This window comes from Mus musculus, chromosome 8, assembly GCF_000001635.26.
Source record: "Mus musculus strain C57BL/6J chromosome 8, GRCm38.p6 C57BL/6J".
Classification (NCBI taxonomy): domain Eukaryota; kingdom Metazoa; phylum Chordata; class Mammalia; order Rodentia; family Muridae; genus Mus; species Mus musculus.
The window spans coordinates 47824102-47845138 of NC_000074.6; the positions used below are offsets into that span (position 1 = coordinate 47824102).

Below are 21037 nucleotides of genomic sequence, written 5' to 3' on the forward strand. Positions count from 1 at the left end.
CACAGCACAACGCGGGAGGAGTTGAACCCAGACCTTCAATTAAACATTTTTTTTTTTTTTACATTCAGACTTAATTCTCTGACTTGTTAGGAACGCTGGGAACGTGAAAGGCAGGTAACCTTCACAAAGAAAGGATTAGCGCTGCCTGACCCAAGAGGCTCACTGATAAAGTGCTCTGCACAAAACTGAGCCCACAGGGCACAAACAAGGCCCCGGGGCCACTCCTTAGCATGGCTGGCTCTTAGCAGTGTTTCCCTGTCCGCTTCTGAAACCTTTCAATATGGACTCAAACAATAGATCTGGCAAACGTCCTCCTATACACACAATGCAAAACTATGTCTGAGCTCCTCAAGAGAGAAGTGTCACACTTTCTTACAGCTAAGCGTGGGGCAGGAGTCGGGCTGGCTCAGCCTCCCAGAACGTTCTAATGGGCTTAGTCTTCCGAACGGCAACGCAGGCGGCTGCACTTCTGCTCTCCCTGCTGGGATGGGTTTTATCCTGCCTTACAAACTACTTGCCGCACTGGAAGAACCTTAACTTGGAGCTGAACGAGATGGAGAACTGGACCATGGGGCTCTGGAAATCCTGCGTCATCCAGGAGGAAGTCGGGAGGCAATGCAAGGACTTTGACTCCTTCCTGGCCTTGCCAGCTGAACTGCAGGTCTCCAGGGTCTTGATGTCCCTGTGCAACGGGCTGGGGCTGCTGGGCTTGCTGGCCTCTGGCTGTGGCCTGGACTGCTTGAGGCTTGGAGAGACACAGGAGGGTCTGAAGAAGCGGCTGCTCACCCTGGGAGGGACCCTGCTCTGGACCTCGGGAGTCATGGTGCTAGTTCCTGTCTCCTGGGTGGCCCACAAGACGGTGCGGGAGTTCTGGGATGAGACCATGCCTGAGATTGTGCCCAGGTGGGAGTTTGGGGAGGCCCTGTTCCTGGGCTGGTTTGCTGGCTTCTGCCTGGTGCTAGGAGGGTGTGTGCTTCACTGTGCAGCCTGCTGGAGCCCGGCTCCTGCAGCCTCGAGTCACTATGCAGTGGCGGGACCTCGAGACCACCAGCAGCATCTGGAGCTGAAGCAAGCCAATCCAGAAATCTAAGCCCGGGCTCATTGGCGTCTCTAATCTCACTCAGTCGGACTTGGTAGGCTCCCACTTTAATCACCCCTACTGCCTGCTTCTGACTTTCTGAAATGCATACTTCCCTCCTGTGGCTGTTATCCGCCTCAGACACAAGTTCTTTCTACCACTGAGTAAAGCACTTTTGCTTTCTATATGGAGGCCAAGTGGGTGAGGACCTATTGATGGAATCTGTCTTTACTGTGCATAAACTAGGCTGCGACTGTGCACACACAGGGCACCTGTAAATAAAACGTCATCTGAGCACTTCTGTATTGAGAGCAATCATTTGGGAAACAGATCACATGCTTTTCGGTGTCTAAGATGACTTAGGAAGCTAAGGTCTCAGTGGATAGTGAGACAACTGTAACAACTGATGAGAGTTAAAAAGAAAATTCCTTACAGACTCATCAGTGAGAGAGGGGCACCTCTCTTTCAAAAAGAATCCTTTCTACATCAGACACACTCATCCATGCCTGGGGCTGAGCAGGGCAATCTCAGGGGAAGAATTCTGTCACATAAAAGCCCTTCTGTGTCTGTACCGTGTCACACAGTGGAATGTCCAGCCTGCCTTGGCTCGGTGGCAGGGGCAGGACTGGTGTCTGTGGGCAGTGCCTCCTGGGCTGGCTGTCTCCTCTTGAAGGAGACACTGTCAGCTCCGGTGGTTTAGCAGGGGACCACGTACCGCCAGTCCTTGTTTTCCTTGAGCAATGAAAACATCCTATCTCATTTAGGGATACAGTCTTAACAAGAATTATTCACAACAAATTTCTGGCTTGAGGAATTCTTTGTGGAATTGCTCGATACATGGTTCAAGTAGATTCTTGTATTTGTGCCAATCAGGGAAATTAACTGAATAAGCAACATTAAAATGCAGTATTAGGAAATATGTATTGTTTAAAAAAAAATCACTGAATTTTTTCATCCACAGACACGGGGCAAGTGCAGCAACAGGAGTTAATATGGGCGATGTATTTACACACCATTACAAACAGGACAAATGAAAACAGAAACATTTCCAGAATGTAACCTGATTAAATGTTTGAGTCCTGAGCTTCTCATATTTAATACAATATAAATACATAGCAAAAAGATTTTAAATGTATGTAATTTGTATGCTACAGAGACTCAGCTAAACTTTGTTATTTGGCAAGTTAATATCCTCCTTGTACCTGTAACACTTGAGTCTGATAGACAAAAATGTAATATACTGATAATCCAAACTTGAGAGCTAAAGATTAAACTCTTTTTACCCTATGCAGAATAAATTCTAAGTTTAAAAATATTTTTAATAATATTAAATTTTTTATTCATCCATATGGTTTTGTGATCAAGTTAGTAAAAAAAAAACTTTTTTTAAAAATCATTTGGGTCAATACAAATGTGACAGACAGACCTACAGAAAGCGGCCTGTATAAGCACAACATGACTGCTGACTTTCAGAGTGGAGAAAGGATTCTACCAGAATAGTTTCTCTCATGTTAGAAATGAGCATGTTTTATAAAATAAAACCGAAGTCCCTCAGTCACAGCTCTGAGCTACCAGCCTGAGACACACTTTATTCTTTAATACTCGTAGTCTGACACTTTTTGTATTACAAAAAGTTAGCGATAAATCTGATGAAGATCATATAGCTGTAAATACTTCAATATAGCCTCTTGTAAGCCCAACATTTAAGATGGCCAGAACCAAACTATATATTAAACAGAACATAAATAAGACCGTAAATAAATAAATGAAGAAGATAAAATCGTACGGTACAACTACACAAAATTCTATGAACATTTTCACTGGTCAAACTATGATGCTGAAGACGGCACCTTCATTTAGTCAACCTCTGCTGCTCAACTGGATCCTGGCCAGGAAGGGTGGACAGCATGGCCTTCCTCCAGTTACCTACAGGGCGCTGGGCAGCGTGGGAGGTCTGTGCTCAGCCCACCACCAGGCTTCTTGTAGTTCCAAGTAGTGTCCTATCCAGTTACACCTTGTGAGAAGCGGGGTACACGTTGTGGAATGTTTAGGGGGAAATGATTACATTTTAGGTGCAGTCACTTGATAATTAAAATTCTGGCTGAGTACGAACTTTGATTCTGATAAAAATGAACTTTCTAAAATATACATAGATTCAAGAAAATAAAAATCCTTACTAATGGGGATTCCAGCAGAATGTAACTTTTTTAAAACAGATTTTCCCCTTCGCCTTTCTTCTATTAATTCCTATAAAATTATTTTGCATTAAAAAAATAAAAATAATTTAGCTTGCTATATAAGATGGCTCACCAAAACACGGCTTCTTCCAGTATGACAGAGTACGTGAGTGTGGTTTAAATTACCTGAAAAAGTATTTATTTTAACATGTTTATGCTGGCTAGGCTAAACCGAGTCTTTTTTTTTTTTTTTTTAAGGAAGTGCCCGGGGTCTGGTAAGTTAAAACCCAGCTTGAAGAACACGGCTCTTTGACCAATTTCTAGGTCAAGCTTGCTTGTTCATCCAGAAGATAGATATAAAATGATCCAGTCCACACCCTTTGCTTCTGCATTCAACTACCTTTTATGCATCCCTGACAGAATCTCCCGGACAGAATCTCTAGGAAGATGACAGCTACAAAATACTTCCTAGTGAGTGTAGAAACCTGGTAACAAACTCTCTTCTGTTTGGCAAGTTTGATCTCATTATGATGCGCCCCGACCTCAGCTCTCCTCTAATGGATAGAGGCGTGCCCCCTCTGCACTGCCTGCAGCGTCATCAGAGGCCGGGGCCACCTTGCCCTGCAGATGCAGACTGTGATAGAAGCAGTGGCCAGGCAAGCATCTGCAGTCTTCTCAGGGGTTTTGAAAGCTGCCTCCCCTCCCCACAGTTTTCTTTCTGCCCCCGACCGCAGCTTTCTACAGCAGGAGTACACCTCTGCTTCTCTATTTCTGCCCTCGGCTTTCACACTCTTGTTTTCTCCAGACAAGTTTAAGAGGGCAGAAAGAAAGGGTTTTGCAGAGAAAAGGTGGTCAGACGTGGGTGATGGAAGGAACCGGGCAGGTGTTCCAGGTGGGCTCAGAGATGCTCACTTGGATGGAGAGTGTGGCTCTCTAGTTCAAAGGTATGCTGTGGCACCAGTCTCCCGGGCAGCTAGACAGCTGCCTGCTGCAGTCGGCTCAGCGGGCAGACACCGGGCACATGTTACCTGAGTCCAGCCTGCAGCGAAGCCCAGCGGTAACACATGCATACTGTACAACACTTGTGGACCAGATTTGGACCAGATTACCCCAGTTTTGTTATGTGATTTTTTTTTTCTTCTCAAAGCATGTAAGAGTTACATTCAAAGTACTTTACAAATAAACCTGATGAAACTGGTATGAAACGGAAGCTCTTCAAGAGTTGAGTTATATTACAGGAAACACAAGCCCCGCCCCCAAAATGAAACAAAAATGAAAACAACAAAAAAAGTAAATATTCAGTCTTTGCCCCTCCCTTGGCAAGTGAGCAGCTGAGAGGCGGTGCTAAGCCACAGGCAGGGTCACACGTCGTCAGCGGGCAGTGATGGGATGCTAATCTTCGCTCTTGTGAAGTAGGCAATCTTCTCCCTGAAGGGAGAGAGGGAGAAGACGGCTTATATATGATTCTGCGAATTCCGAGAGGCCTAAAGGCTGTCTTCACAACCCCAAACACTACACTTGAAATCACAAGAGCCTTTGGTTTTAATATTTTTTCTTTTTATAGCTGTTTTTTCTTTAACATATGTGTAGGAGGTGTTGGAGTGGACTCGGATCACCAGGTGTGGTAGCAAAGGTTCTTTCTCTCTGGACCGAGATCTCCCCAGGCTGAGGCTTCCTTGGTTTAAAGCACATTACAGCTCCTCTGGCTGTAAATCCTCTCCAGAAAAAGTCTAAGTTTCACTCAGAGGTTCCAACGGAAAAGTGTTTGTCATCTACTGGGGGTAGATCTTAGGCTATGGTTGGAATTTCTAAGTCAGGGTAGGAGAAGATTTAGAAGGGCCCAGATCCTGACCTGAAATTCCCAGAGACCCTGTGGAATCCATGTGAACAGGAGGCGTGTAACTCACATGAAGGCAAAGGCAGGCACCAAGGGCAGACGTGATGATGTCCATGTGTGATGGATGGGAAAGGTCATGTTCGTGTGATGGATGGGGAAAGGCACTGCCCCGCTTTCCTCAGTTGCTGATTTCTTTTCTAATTTGTTCATTAATTTGCATATGGTGTGTGTGCATGTGCGTGCACACCCCCTCAACACACAAGAATCAGTGCAGAGGGAGAAAACCAACAACTCGGGTGACTATTCTGAAGTGCAAGGAGAGAGAGGCCAAGTAGAAGCAGGACACCGCACAGAATCACTTTGTGACACTGCATCCTTTACGATTGGCGGTTGGCTCCGTTCCCTTAAGGATGAGCTAGGGTGTTAGAAACACCAGTGGCCAGTGTGGTCATGATGTCAGGGCGCCCACAAGCCCCGCTGACGCCTGCTAGGATTTAACCTCATGGCCAGCGGCAGCACCTGCCTTAGAGTCGCAGGGAATCCTTGTTGGTTGGCCTCACCTTAGCAACATGACACCCAGAGACACCAGAGGCTGTGTGGAGCTGTGCCTGGGCTCCACCTGGCTGTCATGGGTGTCATACTGCCCCCACGTGGTGTGCCTTATCTCACTCCACCAAGCTTGCTCATCACCTGCCTTGTGATACCAATGGCTTGGTTTCTTTCTCTGTCTTTTTCCTTTTTTATCCTGCTGGGGTAAGAGGCACTTGCCACCACGTCAGGATAGGTGGGTTTCTTACGGGGAACGGGAGTGCTTCTACATTCTTTCCATTTTAACAGGAAATTGTAAGGTTTTCCACAGCTGACAACACTGTCTCCTGTAGAAGCATCCTGAGCAGGAAGGGGCCCGCCCACCACTCCATGGATATATATATGGCCTTATAAAGGCTGTGTAGCTCAGTGGGCAGGGAAACCCAAGCCTTCACAACAGGCCTTTCCCGTGCCCGTACTGAAGCTTCGGTACTCATCCCATCTTCAGCACTGCCCCTGTGTCGTCCCCGCCCCCCCCCCCACATGAGTCCCCTCTTTCCTGCTTCCACATAGCCTTTCTTCTCATTTCTCTCCACAACCTAAAAGCTTTTTCTACATTTCCCTTTACATTTATTTGTATTTAGTTGTATGTGCACACACATGTGCATGTGGGGGAAGAGTGTGTGTGTTTATGTGTACAAGTGAACAGTGCGTGTGTGGAGATCAGAGCAGACACAGCCTATGGGAAGGACTTTTCTTTTCCCCTGTGTGGGTTCCAGGTTTTGCTTTCAGGTCATCAAGCTTGGTTGTGAGGACCTTTGTCACAGAACCATCTGCTGGGCTAAGCTTAGAAGCTCTCTAAGGACTTCTCTATAAAAACCTAAGCCAGAGGAAGGTGACCCTTTTCCTGAGATCACCCCTCCTACTCTTTGGCCATCATCTGACATGATCTCTGAGGCCTCTGTGTCACAATCTGGGAACATGTTAATTCTCTTTTCTGTTATGTTCCAGTGTCCAACAGTCTGTCCCTGCCGATCCTCAGCTCCAGGACCAACCACACCGCTGACTCTCTTGAGCAACCCTTGTTCCACGTGGGAACCGCCACACTGCATCTGCAGGCTCCTCTTTTTATCTCCATGATAACGTCCCACTTTAACCCTGCTTTATGGTTTGATTTCTGACTGTCCACTGGCGAGTTGCCGGTGCTGTCTCCCGGCATGGTTAACCCAGGTAGGATGTGTCTCCCCTCACACTGTGCCCTGAACGCCTGCTCCCACAGGCTCTCTACTTGGAGGCAGGGCTCCTTCAGGACCAGAGCCACCCCTGAAATCCTTCAGTGTGGGCTCTAAGTCCTGCTTTACCTGACAAGCTTGCCTGGGGCAGCTTCGGCTACACACAGCCCGGCTGGGTGGCTCACACCCACCTCAGCCTGGAGACCTCCAATGATGCCTTCCTTTGAGCTGACCTGGAGCCTGCACAGAGGCCCACACAGACTAGATTCTTCCTATATTATATGCTCTTGGAATTCCTGCCTTGCCCATAAAGGCTCCATATGGAGCTCCAGTGGCTGTGGAACTCTCAGATTGGAGGCCCTCTGTGGGAGCAGGAAGTGTGCGTTCTCTTGCTGTACTGTAGGGATCAGCACAGTGCAAGGTGGGAGACGAGAGAGAGAGAGAGAAGGATATTCAAGGAATGTCTAGGAAATGAGTGAATAAAGTCCCCAAAGATCTGTGATGCTTGTGTACATTTCTAAATCCAGGGACAAGGTTTCTCAATGAGATGTGCTCCTGGTGGACGGTAAGGGTGGAGGGTGGTGGTGGCTCTGAATCCTGAGGAGACAGACTGACTGACAGACGCTGTAATGCCTGGAGCCTCCCAGTGGGTGTTTACCTGAAGGACTGCACCTGCCGAGGCTCCTTCTGGCTCTGCTCCCGCAGTCGGCACACATCCTTGGAGACCTGCCTCATCAACCTCTCTGCGTTCAAGTCTTGCTTCTGCTCCTCTTTCGTCTGTTCAGCCTGGTAAAGGAAAAACAGATTGAAACCTGAAGGCACACCACAGGGCCAAGCTGGGCAGTCAAGGGTGTCCTCTGCTGGGCAGTAGGGGACAGAGCCCACGCACTCAGCTCATGCCAAAGGGAGGAGGCACGCCTGATCCAGGGTGAGTTCATTTTAATCACGTTTAAGATTTTTACATCTGGAAAGCCTAAGAACTCTCAAAACCAAAAAAACCAAACCAAAATAGCAATAACAAAACCTAAACAATGAACGAAACATAAACCTGAAAACTAGCGTTCTTTCCAAGAAAGTGAATGGGTAACGTTTTGGCAAATACACTGTCAACTCTTTCTACCTTCCTGGCCCCGAGTTCCTATGTAACATAGCCAATTAAAGACCTTCATTGGTGTACAACCAACCTACTAAGCAATAACACGCATGTAGACCTCAAGACCCTCACACAGGAACTTTCTCTGTATCCACCCTCCCCTTAGGGCCCTTAAAGAACCAAGTTCTCACTGCTGACTAAGACTTTACTAAAATTCATTCTCTAGGTTACTGCTGCTAACATGTAGATATTGTGTGTGTGTGTGTGTGTGTAATATATATATAATGGCCACTTCCACATCTCATTCATTTGGTTACCTAATCAGCAAATCCGTACCGATGGCCTTCAGTAAGAAGAGTCTGTCAGTGGTAAAGATGGCAGACTCTGGGGCAGAGCTGTCTGACTTCGAATTCCCTTTTGCTCACTTACTGGCTGGCAGCCTGGGCAAGGGGCCTGGCTAGCCCTGGGCCATAGTTTCTTTCTAAGTACTTCAGAGGTCTGTTTGGAGTTGAAATGAGCCAATCCACCTAAACCATTTGGCACCTGAGCCAACGCATCATTCAATCTCCTATCTCCTGTTTACTCTGTCCTGTTAACATTTCCTGCAGGCTACAGTCTAACAGAAGGCAGGGCAGAGCTGGGAACAAGACAGATGAAGTATAACAAACGAGAAAAAGAGGAGAAAAGGGTAGAGAATGAAATGTGTATAAAAATTTAAAATGCTCTTTTCACTCTAACGGACATTCTGGCTGTAGTGCGACTGCTTAGTCGGTTTCTGGACTCCCTGTCACACCCCCCTCCCCCCGGGAGTCTCCTCAAGGTCTTGGTCTGTTGTGTCCTTCCTCAACAGCCATTATGAAACCTGCATAGCTTCTGCTCCCCCCACAACGAGAGCACTGAGGACTTTAGAGAACAAGACAACAGTATTAATTAGAGAACAAGACAACAGCATTAATTATTCATATCTCTGGCATTTTTTCAGGGTAGTCCAACTCTCAAATATGTTAACATATGTATCACTTGAAGGTTTTTTCCTTTTCTTTTTAAACAAAACACCACCATCCTCTAGTACCCAGGCACTTTGGCATGTTGACAGAGACAACCTAGGAAGAAACAGAAATGTCTGCTTCTTAGGAAGAACGGGGTCCTCCCTCAGCCCACCTCTGCCTCTCCTCTGGCTCAGGACAACTGGCCACTCGCTCTGCTTCCTACTCCAGAAAGGACTATCAGCCCTCAGCCTCCATGATGGGAGCCTGGCCTACAGAAGGCCCAGCGACTCACAGGAGTGTTAAGGGGCCTGATAAAACTTGGAACACTACAGTCTCAACTTACAGTCCTTGGCATCTCCCTTCTTCCTAAGCGGGACGTGCAATGTGAGAACACCAACGCTTCGTTTACTATAAGCTATAGAGGCTCTCCGCGCCATCAGGAGGGGCATGGAGGACGGCCTGAGTGCTGATGGGGAGGGAGGCAGATCCGGGTCTGCCGCTGACTAAGCACTGCTTCTCTATGATGCACAGTTTTTATGGCCATCGGCAGGGTCATCGGTAGCACTTAATGAGGACCTGAGGAGAACGTCAAAGGTCCCCAGCACCACAGGGGAAAGGGCCGTGCGTGCAGGTTAAGCACGATGTCCAGGGGGTGTGAAGGAGAAGAGGGAGCAGAAGATACATCTGTGGCGAGGGCCCATTTCTGCAGCCATAATGAAAGGCCCACAGCTGAACAGTCTGGATCGTTAGAGCTGTTCATCTCAAATTTCAGATGTAGAGGAAAGAAGTATGGGATACATAGGGTTTATACAACCACAGAATTGGTAACAATAAACACAAAACCTCTCTGTGCTCAGGGACTCGAGCCATTTTTAAAGCAGCATAAATGGGCCCTGTTGAGTGAGCCCTGCATGGCTGCTTGCTGTAAAGCTGACTCAGGCAGAGGGTCCAGCGACAGAGTGTGTGGAGGGGTTGGCACCAGCTGTGACAGGCAGCCCTTCCTCCAAAACTCAGGTTGCAATTTAACTGTCCTTGTGACACCATTGTGGGTGGGACCACAGGACCTGCTCAGTTGGTACACATGCCTTAGGGCTTTGGTATCCATTTCCACTTCTATCAAAGAGGATGTCTTTATCTTGGGCTCCACCCCAGTCCCCAGAGCTTCCCCCTTCTTATCTCATTATCTTGGTGGCAAAGTGATTTTGAAACTGAACTTATAGGAGAGCAAGGGTCAGTATTCTGTTAGGATAATGGCCTTTCATCTATGTGCCAATGACTGTAGCCACCATCATGACTATAGAAACCAGGGGGCTAGCCATCTGCTAGCCATCATTAGTATGGGGACAACCACAGACTCGTGCTGAGACAAAGTATCATTTTCCTGGGGAGCATTCTCGGGTGTCAGTCTTTAAGGCAAGCTTACAAAGCTGGGATGGGAAGTCTGGTTAAGGGAGAAAGGGGATGTGGCCACTGGAGCTCTGACTTTCTCACCCCTACAGAATGGAATGGGGCCAGGGCCTTTCATGTGTCAGGCAAGTGCTCTACCCCCCCTCTCCACCCCCTACCCCAGCTACGATTCTTGTATGGACTCTTGGGAATTCCTGTTTTATTGAGACCAGGTTTCCTGTAGCCCAGGCTGGCCTTGAACTTGCTATGTAGCAGAGGGTAACCTTGGAACTTCTGGCCCTTCCACCTCCATCTCCTCAGTGCAGGGATTACAGCGTGCATCTTCATGGCCCATGTCGTGCAGTACTGGGGGTGGACACCCACAGCCTCTCCTTGAGCTTTTCAGTTTAAACTGGAACGGAATGATCTCCAGGGTTTCCAGGCAGTTCTGAGCTCTAGGGATCAGATTCTGCCTTATGTATGAGAAGACCACCTTGTGTGTTGCATGGGACCTGTTCTGTGAGTAACACACATGCAGCGCAGCGGTAACTAACTGCTGGCAAGGGAGCTGCCGCACTCGGCGATGCCCTGCTATGGGCTGTGTTGTGACTGTACCAAATCACAAGGCCCGTGATACTTGAGGAGAGCTATACAGTGACCAGTGCTGAGCACGCACTGGGGTGCATCTGTGAGGGTATGCCTAGTACCAGTGTTATAACGACACCTGTGACGCCAATAACAAAGTGCTAATAATTAGGAGGTATAAGTTGAATTGCCTCCTACATCATACAAACTGTTATGGCAGTGACAGTCTTCAAAGCGATCACTTACATAGAGTTATGTCAATTTCATATTGTGTTTGCAGGTCTGCCTGCAACCCTATTTCTAGGCCTTGCAAAATAGGCTAAGGTGCGATGCAGGAAAACCGAAACAAACAAAGGGTCTCGGGCGCTGGTACCCAGGAAGCTAAGCGGCCACTATGTCCTTCCTCTGCCATTTCTTTCCCCAGTATAACATCTTGAGAGATTGGCAACACAGCACCTGAAGGTCCCCATTTCAGAACAGTTCATGAGAACGGAGGGACAAGGACAGCACAGGCTTTACACGAGGATGTTAGGAACATTCACCGCTGATATTCCTGGAGCAGTTGCAGTCCCCGCGGGGCAGTTCCTCACCCGTCTGCTGCTCTCACCCTCTCTGCAGTAAATGGAGTTCACTCAACTCACTCCCTGAGTCTCAAGTGGGCGGGGCAACAGGACAGAAAATAGATTGCAAAGGGTACGTTCTGCAGATGACCACCAAGGAGAGGGGACTCATAGGGCCCTGTGACATGGAAAAAGCAAAGGAGCGAGGTCTGCATGAGGGAGGGCCCTGGAGTCTACACCTAGGCTGAGGGCACCAAGAGCGACCATTTGCATTACAAGACTCATATTTTACAGGAGCAGGTTCCAGGTTCTGAATGCAATGGCTGCTGGGTTTTGTATTTCCTCTGTTTTCCAAGCACTGGCCGGACTATGGACTATGGACTATGGACTATGGACTATGCACTATGCACTATGGACTATGGACTATGGACTATGCACTATGGACTATGGACTATGCACTATGGACTATGCACTATGCACTATGGACTATGGACTATGGACTATGGACTATGCACTATGGACTATGGACTATGCACTATGCACTATGCACTATGGACTATGGACTATGCACTATGCACTATGCACTATGGACTATGGACTATGGACTATGGACTATGGACTATGCACTATGCACTATGGACTATGCACTATGCACTATGGACTATGCACTATGGACTATGCACTATGGACTATGCACTATGCACTATGGACTATGCACTATGCACTATGGACTATGGACTATGCACTATGGACTATGGACTATGCACTATGCACTATGGACTATGCACTATGCACTATGCACTATGCACTATGCACTATGGACTATGGACTATGCACTATGGACTATGGACTATGGACTATGCACTATGCACTATGCACTATGGACTATGCACTATGCACTATGGACTATGGACTATGGACTATGCACTATGGACTATGGACTATGGACTATGCACTATGCACTATGGACTATGCACTATGGACTATGGACTATGCACTATGCACTATGGACTATGCACTATGCACTATGGACTATGGACTATGGACTATGGACTATGCACTATGGACTATGGACTATGCACTATGCACTATGGACTATGGACTATGGACTATGCACTATGGACTATGCACTATGGACTATGCACTATGGACTATGCACTATGGACTATGCACTATGCACTATGGACTATGCACTATGCACTATGGACTATGGACTATGGACTATGGACTATGCACTATGGACTATGCACTATGGACTATGCACTATGGACTATGCACTATGGACTATGCACTATGCACTATGGACTATGCACTATGCACTATGGACTATGGACTATGCACTATGGACTATGCACATGTCCAAGGGCATCACGAGAGTGGAAGGAGAAGACAAGCTGCCTTAATGCTCGCTACATTTCCAACAATCCAACAACAGGAGAGCCGCAGAGTAAAATACAACGTTTAAGCATCGGAAAACAGTACACTGTGACTCTTAAACATTCAAAAGGAGCCTTTATCCCATTCTGTAAGTGGCCAGAGATGCCAAAGCCCCTCTAACTGTCCTGTGGGTGGGATGGTGGCTGACCTTGGGCTTGGCAGGAGCCTCACCCACCAGGCAGGAGGTATGCACCATCAGGCCACACCGTCCTTTCACGTAGCACCTCTTTGAGAAGCCCACAGGGCTCCACTTCACTTGGGCCTTCAAGACTCTCAACAGTCACCCTACCCTGCCTTAGCTCCAGCGAGGTCGGGAGTAGAGCAGCCATGGGAGAGCCACAATCAACACATGAGGGGAAGCGGTCCTATTTCTTCTGGTAGTGTAGGTTCCAACTTTCCTTTTCTATGTTTAAGTCCATGCTCTATCTGGGGTTTATTTTTACACACTATCAAGAGATGCCATGACCAACACAACTACTATTAGATAAAGCGTGTAACGGGCTGGCTTACAGTTTCAGAGGCTTAGTCCATTACCATCATGACAAGAGGCATTGTGGCAGGCAGCACTGTGCTGGAGAAGCAGCTAAGAGCTACAGCTTAATCCACAGGCCAGGAGAGAGCCAGTGATAAGAACAAAAACACCTACAGAACTATCCACAAATGCATCTCACACCAAACCTCAAAGCCCATGCCCAGTGACACACCTCCTCCAGGAAGGCCACGCCTCCTAACCCCTCACAATAGTGCCCTGATGACAGTGTCACTCCAGTACTCGAGCCCATGGGAGACATTTTTATTCAAAGCAGCAAATGTAGAGCACAGGCATACTGCCTTTGAGCTCTGTGTGGCAAATCCATTTCCTAGCATGGGAATCGAACCCAGGTCCTCATGGACATCACAAAATGCTCTACCATTTAGCCACATCCCCAGTGCATCACACACGTGTGCCTGTTCTTGGGCTCTATTTAATCGAGCGATTCTCAACCTGTGGGTCGCGACCATTGGAAAACACAGTTATTTATGTTATGATTCCAAACAGTTATAACTTACAGTTATAAAGTAGCAACAAAACAGTTTTATGGCTGGGAGTCACAACATGAGGGAGACTGTCAAAGGGTCACAGCATTTGGAAGGTTGGGAATTACTGACTTAATATCCGTCTCTTGCTCCTTCCGAATTCCACACTGTCGAACTACTCATGACTATTTTAATAAATCCCAACTACTGAAGGGTGAATCCCCTCCCTTCTTTTTCTTCAACATCCATTAAAAAAGCACATAGGCATTTTGCCTGGAATAGACTGGATGGTCCATTTTAGAAAGACAACTGCTGTGTACTAGTAATTCTTCCATGTTAATGATCGGTAAACTATGGTCTGCCAGATATTTTTTAAGTGAAGTTTTGCTGGAATACGGCCATAGTCATGTATCTACAAATTTTTTATTATTTTAATTTTAAATTATGTATATGTATGTGTCTGTTGGTGGCTATGTAAGTGAAAGGATCTGCCCCACCCCCGGCTTAGTTAACAGGCAGTTGTAAGCAGCCTATGTGGGTGCTCGGACCTGAACTCTCCTCTTGAAGAGCAGGAAGCACTCCTAACCCCTGAGCCATCTCTTTAGGCCTCCCTTATGATTCTTTGTGGTTGCTTTTGGGGTAAAATGGCCTTGTAATGGTGACTTAGATGACATGATGGCCCCAAAGTTGAACATATTCACTTACTGGCCCTTTAGAGACCATCTTGAACCCTCTTTTAGTTGAGTGTGGTATAGTTCTGTAGGCACTGTAAAGTTTGTAATTTTTCCTACAATACATACCAAATTTACTACTTGATACTATTCATTGATAATGTTATAAATGTCAATACTTAAGCTCTGTAGTTGTTTCTGGCTGGTACATAAAACATTTTATTTTATTTTATTTCATTTTATTTTATTTTTTGAGACAGGGTTTCTCTGTATAGCCCTGGCTGTCCTGGAACTCACTCTGTAGAACAGGCTGGCTTCGAACCCAGAAATCCGCCCTCCTCTGCCTCCCAAGTGCTGGAATTAAAGGCGTGCACCACCACTGCCCATATAAAACATTAAAGGTTAAATACAAAGTTTCCACTGGGCTCATATGTTGAAATTTAGGGCTGTGCAGCCACATGGAGCAGTGAGCCCAAGCAGGGTACCTGAAAGGCCAGGCCTTGGCCCTGACCCCTATCTCTCTGCCATGAGCACAGCCTCCCCCAACCAACCCCTGCCTGCTCCTATAACCAGGATCCTCTGTTTATGTGCAAGGACCATGCGACCACTGCCTGAACCCTCTGAGGCTATGAGGTAAAAACCATGGCCTTCCTCCTTTAGGGTGTCCTCTGTTATGTCAGCCATGGCTACGCACCATAGCTCACGTGGAGAGAGGGACAACAGGTTCCACTCTGTGTTGCCCATCTTGCAAACTACCTGTAAGAACATGGCGACTTTTCTGACTCAGACTCTTTTTATTTTAATGTAGGCATCTGTGCTACCTGCCAATGATAACAGCTTTTTTTCTTTTCAGTCATTTTGCTCTTCTGAGGGTGCGGACTACAGCTGTTAATACAGTGTTGAAGGGTGCCGAGTGCCTGTGTGGTGGTGTGAGTGAGAATGGCTCCCACAGGCTCATATATTTGAATGCTTAGTCACCAGGGAGTGGATCTGTTTGAAAGGATTAGAAGGACTAGGAGGAGTGGCCTTGTTGGAGGAAGTTGTTGCTGGGGGTGGGCTTTGAGGTTTCAGAAGTCCATGTCAGGCAGGCCCAGCATCAGGATGTAGCTCTCAGCTTCTCTCCAGCGACCGCCTGTGTGCTGCCATGTTCCTTGTCATGATGTTAATGGACTGAGCCCCTGAAACGTCCCTTCACTGCAACTGAACAGCAACTAACACAATTTACTTTGGTTGTTATTCTGTTGATTTGTTTGATTTCTGAGACAGGGCCTCACCCTATAGCCCTGGCTGGCCTAGAGCTAATACATAGACCACGCTGGCCTCCACGTCACAGATCCATCTCCCTCTGCCTCTGCAGTGCTGGGATTCAAGGCATGGGCCACCACACTCAGCTGATTTTAAAGAAATGATTTTGTGTTTGTTTTGTTTAGGAGTACATCTTGTTTCTGTTATTTTTCATCAGGTTAAGGAGTGTCATGAGAATTGTAAATATTAATGACTACTGTCTTTTATAGTATTTGCGTATACCTATCAAGTTGCCTGATAGCTTCCCTTTGAAGTCGGTTAAGTGCGTATACAAATAAAAATTTTAATATTAAAAAAATCTTTCCACAGTTCAATATAGAAACAGAATGTAGAAATATATTGTTCCAATATAGAAAACAGAAACGTGTTTTAAAAGCATATGGCATTGGATTCTGTTTGCTGGGATTTTAGTTAGAGGAGCTCTGCATTTGCTATCACAGTCACACCAGCCTGTGCTGCTCCCTCTTGATTACAGCTCCTGTTGTTAAAATCAGGGATTGGCTGCACAGATGTGGCATGTTCTTTGAGTATAAGGAATTGAGACATTTTGTTCTTGAAAATTTTGCTGGAACTTATATATAGACTTGATGTTTCTTTATGGGTAATTTTAAGTTTCTGCTGTCATTTTGTTAAGAGATAGAGGACTTTTCTCCTTCTTTTGTTTTGTTTTGTTTTTGTTTTTCAAGACAGGGTTTCTCTGTGTAGCCCTGGCTTTCCTGGAACTCACTCTGTAGACCAGGCTGGCCTCAAACTCAGAAATCTGCCTGCCTCTGCCTTCCAAGTGCTGAGATTAAAGGCGTGCACCACCACTGCCCGGCGATAGAGGACCTTTCAACCTCCTTTCTTTAGTTCTATTTCCCTAGATGTTTGTTGAAATTGTGAGCATGTAGTGCTTACAATTCAATGAATCTTTAAATCTTAGATTTGTCAGGACTGTTCTGTCTTCATCAATATTGCAGCTGCCTTCTGTTGTTATAGCAAAACACCTGAGAGAACACCTTACAGAGGGAAAGGTTGGCTTTCTCCAGACCCGGAGCTCAGCTGCCTCTGAACCTACTCATGGAGGCAGGAGATAACTGTGGAGAGAGAGTGTGGTGGAGCTCAGAGGGTCATCTGGAAGGAAGGCCTCTCAAAGGCTCCCCCATGACTCCTCTCCTGTTAACCCCCCACCTTCCAACAGCTCCATCAGCTAGGAAATCTTTGCAGAAGACCTTAAAGTTATTTTTTTTTAAGATTTATTTATTTATTATGTGTAAGTACACTGTAGCTGTCTTCAGACACACAGAAGAGGGCATCAGATCTCATTACGGATGGTTGTGAGCCACCATGTGGTTGCTGGGATTTGAACTCAGGACCTCTGGAAGAGCAGTCAGTGCTCTTAACCGCTAAGCCATCTCTCTAGCCCCTGATCTTAAAGTTCTTGTGGCCCTGTCGCTTCTCAACACTGCACAGGTGGGACCAAGCGTTTCAGTTCAAAAGACAAATTTGTTATGGGGAAGATCCTTTCTATCAGAAACTTCAAGGAAGTATTGTCTGTACTCAGATTCCTATCCTAAGAATTATATTAAAGAAAATAGTGCTTAAGCACTTGTAACATACCAACTGCATGAAAAGCTCTACTTGAAGATTACATGCAGAAATGAATATAGATTGCTAAGCAAAAATGTAAATCCTAACCCTGGGAACGAATCAATATTATACTTAGGCAGATTCGGTAATATTTAGGTCACACATTAGAAACAATCCCTTTAAAATATTTGATTTTTGGAGGCTGGAGAGATGGCTCAGTGATTAAGAGCACTGACTGTTCTTCCAGAGGTCATGAGTTCAATTCCCAACAACCACATGGGGGCTCACAACCATCTGCAATGGGTCTGATGCCCTCTTCTGGTGTGTCTGAAGACAGCAATGGTGTACTCATACATAAAATAAATGAATAATCATTTTAAAAAATATTTGACTTTTGCTAGGCAGGATGGTACATAACTGTAATCCCAGCACTTGGGAGGCTGAGGCAGGGGGATTATATGATCTCTTTTCTGTTTTGAGACAGGGCCTCATTATATAGCGCTGGATGTCCTGGAAGTCATGTATACTAGGCTGGTGTTGAACTTACATATATTCTTCTGGCTCTGTATCCCAGGGGCTGAGATTGAAGGCATTCTTAAATAGCCCAAGCTATTCAGTGAGAAGCTTTCTCAGAAAAACAGAAACAACCCCCTGCCCCCAAGACAACAACATAAAGCTCCTAACAATCTAATCTGCGCACGATAGCACTTGCCTTTAATCCCAGCACTCTGGACACAGAGGCAGGTGAATTTCTTTGAGGACAGCTTGGTCTACATAGCAAGTTCTAGGCCAGCCAGGGCTACATACTGAGGTACCACAAACCAACCAACCAACCAACCAAAAAACTCCCCAAACCCAAACAGAACAACCCCCCAATTATTTGTTTATTCAGTGACTCAATCTTATTTTCTATACATGTTTTAGGGTGGAAGGCAAACATATACCATTAAGTGAAATATAATCTTTGAGGCAGGAAAGTGAAAATTAGAAACATTAAAATTAGCAATGTCTCTATAACTCCTGTGGCAAAGTGCTGAAATGTAAGCACAAGGCACTACTGGCCGAAACACAAGAAGTGCGGAGGGCTCCCTTCCTGCCAGAGACTGCAGCGCTGCCTGGGGATAGGGTGCTACTGTTTGTAGCTGGGGCACAGCCACTACCACAGCAGACACTACAGTGGTAGGGTGTAAAAGGACGGGAAGATGCCCAAGTTGGGAACCTCATCCAAGGTGCTACCCAGCCCCAAGGGCGCAGCTGCACTAGCCCCACCCAGTGGGTGGGGGACCTGCAGCCCTGTACCTGCTTCTCTGCTTGCTTCAGAAGCTTCTGGAATCTCTCGTCCTCCAGCACGCCTGGGGGAAGGTCAGTCTCTCCCTGAGCCTTCAGCTCCTCTAGCTTCTGCCGTAAGCCTCTCAGGGCCTGCAGCTCGTCATTGAGGCGACTCTGGCGGGTCAGCGAGGCCTGCAGGTCCAGCTCCAGGTCCAGAGAAGTGCGCACGGGGCATTCCTGAGCAGTCCTCCTGAGGGTGGGCTGGCAAACCGCCTGCAGAGGGAGACGACAGAGACCCCTGTTACTATCTCTGCCCTTCCTGCACATGATAGGAGGCAAAACTGGACACATGGCTTGCTTTGGCTAAAGCCAGGACCGTGGGAAAAGAATCACCTCTAAGCAGACACTTGTCAAAGAAGCCCTGAGATCTGTACATTTCTGCCTCCTGCTGGGGACACAGCAGAAAGCCAGAGGAGGAAGATCCCCCAGCCTGGGACTCTGTGAGAACAGCAGAGCTGCTCCGAGCCAGCCTGCCACAAACTAGTTGCTGCATAGAAAAAAAAGCTGCATCATTTCAAACTACAGAGATTGTAAAAAGTGGGTCGGTGAGATGGCTCGGCCTGACGGCCCGAGCTCAGAGGGCCCACACTGTGGGCAGAGAGAGTCAGCTCCTCAAAGTTGTTCACTGACCCCCATGCATGAAGTGCCCCCAAATAAATAAATAAATAAATAAATAAATAAATAAATAAATAAATAAAACAATTTTAAGTGGATACCATAGCCCACGGTGAATGAAAAACATCACAAAATGTATTACCCCCCGCCCCCCACTTCTCAGGACACAAAGTGTGGAAGTTCAGTCCTCCGCCCACTTATCAAGAAATAAGGTAGGCGGGAGTAAATAAATGTATGCGGCGGGCTTATTGCAGACGGAAGACTAGGAAGGATTCAGAACGAGGCTGTGTGCAGCAGTGAGCTGTGAACTTGTGGCGTACCCACCCTAAGAAGCTGGCGACAAACAGAGGACCCAGGAGGAGGCAGTCCCACTTGAGGAAGGACTTAAACAAAGACAACATGAGAAGGACTAGAACTGGGAGGAGAGGGTTTCTTACCTGGCTTCACAACAGGGGAATGGAAGCTATGGGATGCCTAAGCCTGGATACAGGTGCTCCACTTTGGAGATCTGAGGAACCATGGTGGTCGTAACAGGTGCAAATGAGGGTGCCTTTCTCTGACTCAGTTAGACTGAGACCTCGCCCAAACGGAAATACTTATTTTCCCTTTAATGGTTCTTTTAATGGTTTAATGGGAATCGAACTTGGGACCTTGTAAGTCTGAGCACCCTATCAGTGAGCTATCCCCCAGCCTTCTTTCTTTCTTTTTTTTTTTTTTTCTTTTTCTTTTGAGACAGGGTTTCTCTGTATAGCCCTGGCTGTCCTGGAACTCACTTTGTAGACCAGGCTGGCCTCGAACTTAGAAATCTGCCTGCCTCTGCCTCCCGAGTGCTGGGATTAAAGGTGTGCGCCACCACTGACCGGCCCCAGCCTTCTTTTTATTTCTAGGCAGATTTACCAAGTTCCCAGGCTGGCGTCAGACTCCCTTTGTATTCTGTCTTTGAACTTATGGCCTTCCTAGCCAGCTTCCCATGTACCTAAGAATCTTTATGGGCCCTGTTCTGAAGCAGATCTCTCCAAGATTAAAGAGTTGGACTGCGCAGATATTCACACTTGGTCTGTCGGTTCCCTGTCAGGGATGAGTAGACATGTCCTCACGTCTCCCCAGGAAGAATGCCACATCATGGGTGGGTACAATGGGCCCAGCCTGGAATAGCCTTGTCTTCTGTGCCCTCTTCTCTTTGTGCAAGGTAAATCTCACCAGTATCTGTTTACTTCTGTAACATTGTTATTAGGGTCCCTGATTCAATCCCAGGCAAGATCCCACAGCAAGACAAGAAGTATCTAGGCATGCAAATGCTTTGCATACATGACTCCCTTTCAGGGTCAGAAATCCAGGCTGGGGTGATGGCTCCCGAGTAAACATGCTAACCACACATGACAGATGAACCAAGTCTGAATGTGGTAGCATGTGTCTCATTCCTACCCTAAGTTGGGAGACACACACAGGAGAACTGGTTAGAAGCTTACAGGCCACCTAGGCTAGGATAAGCAGTGCAGCTGCAGAAACATGAGACCTTCCTCAGAAGGTGGAAGAGAGGAACCAACTCCCAAAAGTTGTCCTCTGACCTTCATATAGGCTGTGGTGTGCACATGCACGTTAGACACACAGACACACGCACACTTCAGC

General features: G+C 46.9%; 2 protein-coding genes across 2 annotated transcripts in view; one reads left to right on the forward strand and one right to left on the reverse strand.

Annotated features, from left to right (window-relative positions):
- Positions 1-380: 380 nt before the first annotated feature.
- On the forward strand, positions 381-1374 carry Cldn22 (claudin 22). The gene has a single exon (NM_029383.1). It carries the CDS (start codon positions 428-430, stop codon positions 1088-1090), a length of 663 nt encoding a protein of 220 aa, NP_083659.1. The 5' UTR covers positions 381-427; the 3' UTR covers positions 1091-1374.
- A 606-nt stretch (positions 1375-1980) lies between these two features.
- Positions 1981-21037, reverse strand: part of Wwc2 (WW, C2 and coiled-coil domain containing 2) — a 164463-nt gene continuing 145406 nt past the window's right edge. Inside the window, exons 21-23 of the mRNA NM_133791.5 lie at positions 18764-19006; positions 7511-7638; positions 1981-4683 (exon numbers count right to left, since the gene is read on the reverse strand). Of these exons, the coding sequence (NP_598552.2) occupies positions 4617-4683; positions 7511-7638; positions 18764-19006 (438 nt within the window). The 3' untranslated portion in view covers positions 1981-4616. The remainder of the gene's footprint in view (positions 4684-7510; positions 7639-18763; positions 19007-21037) is intronic.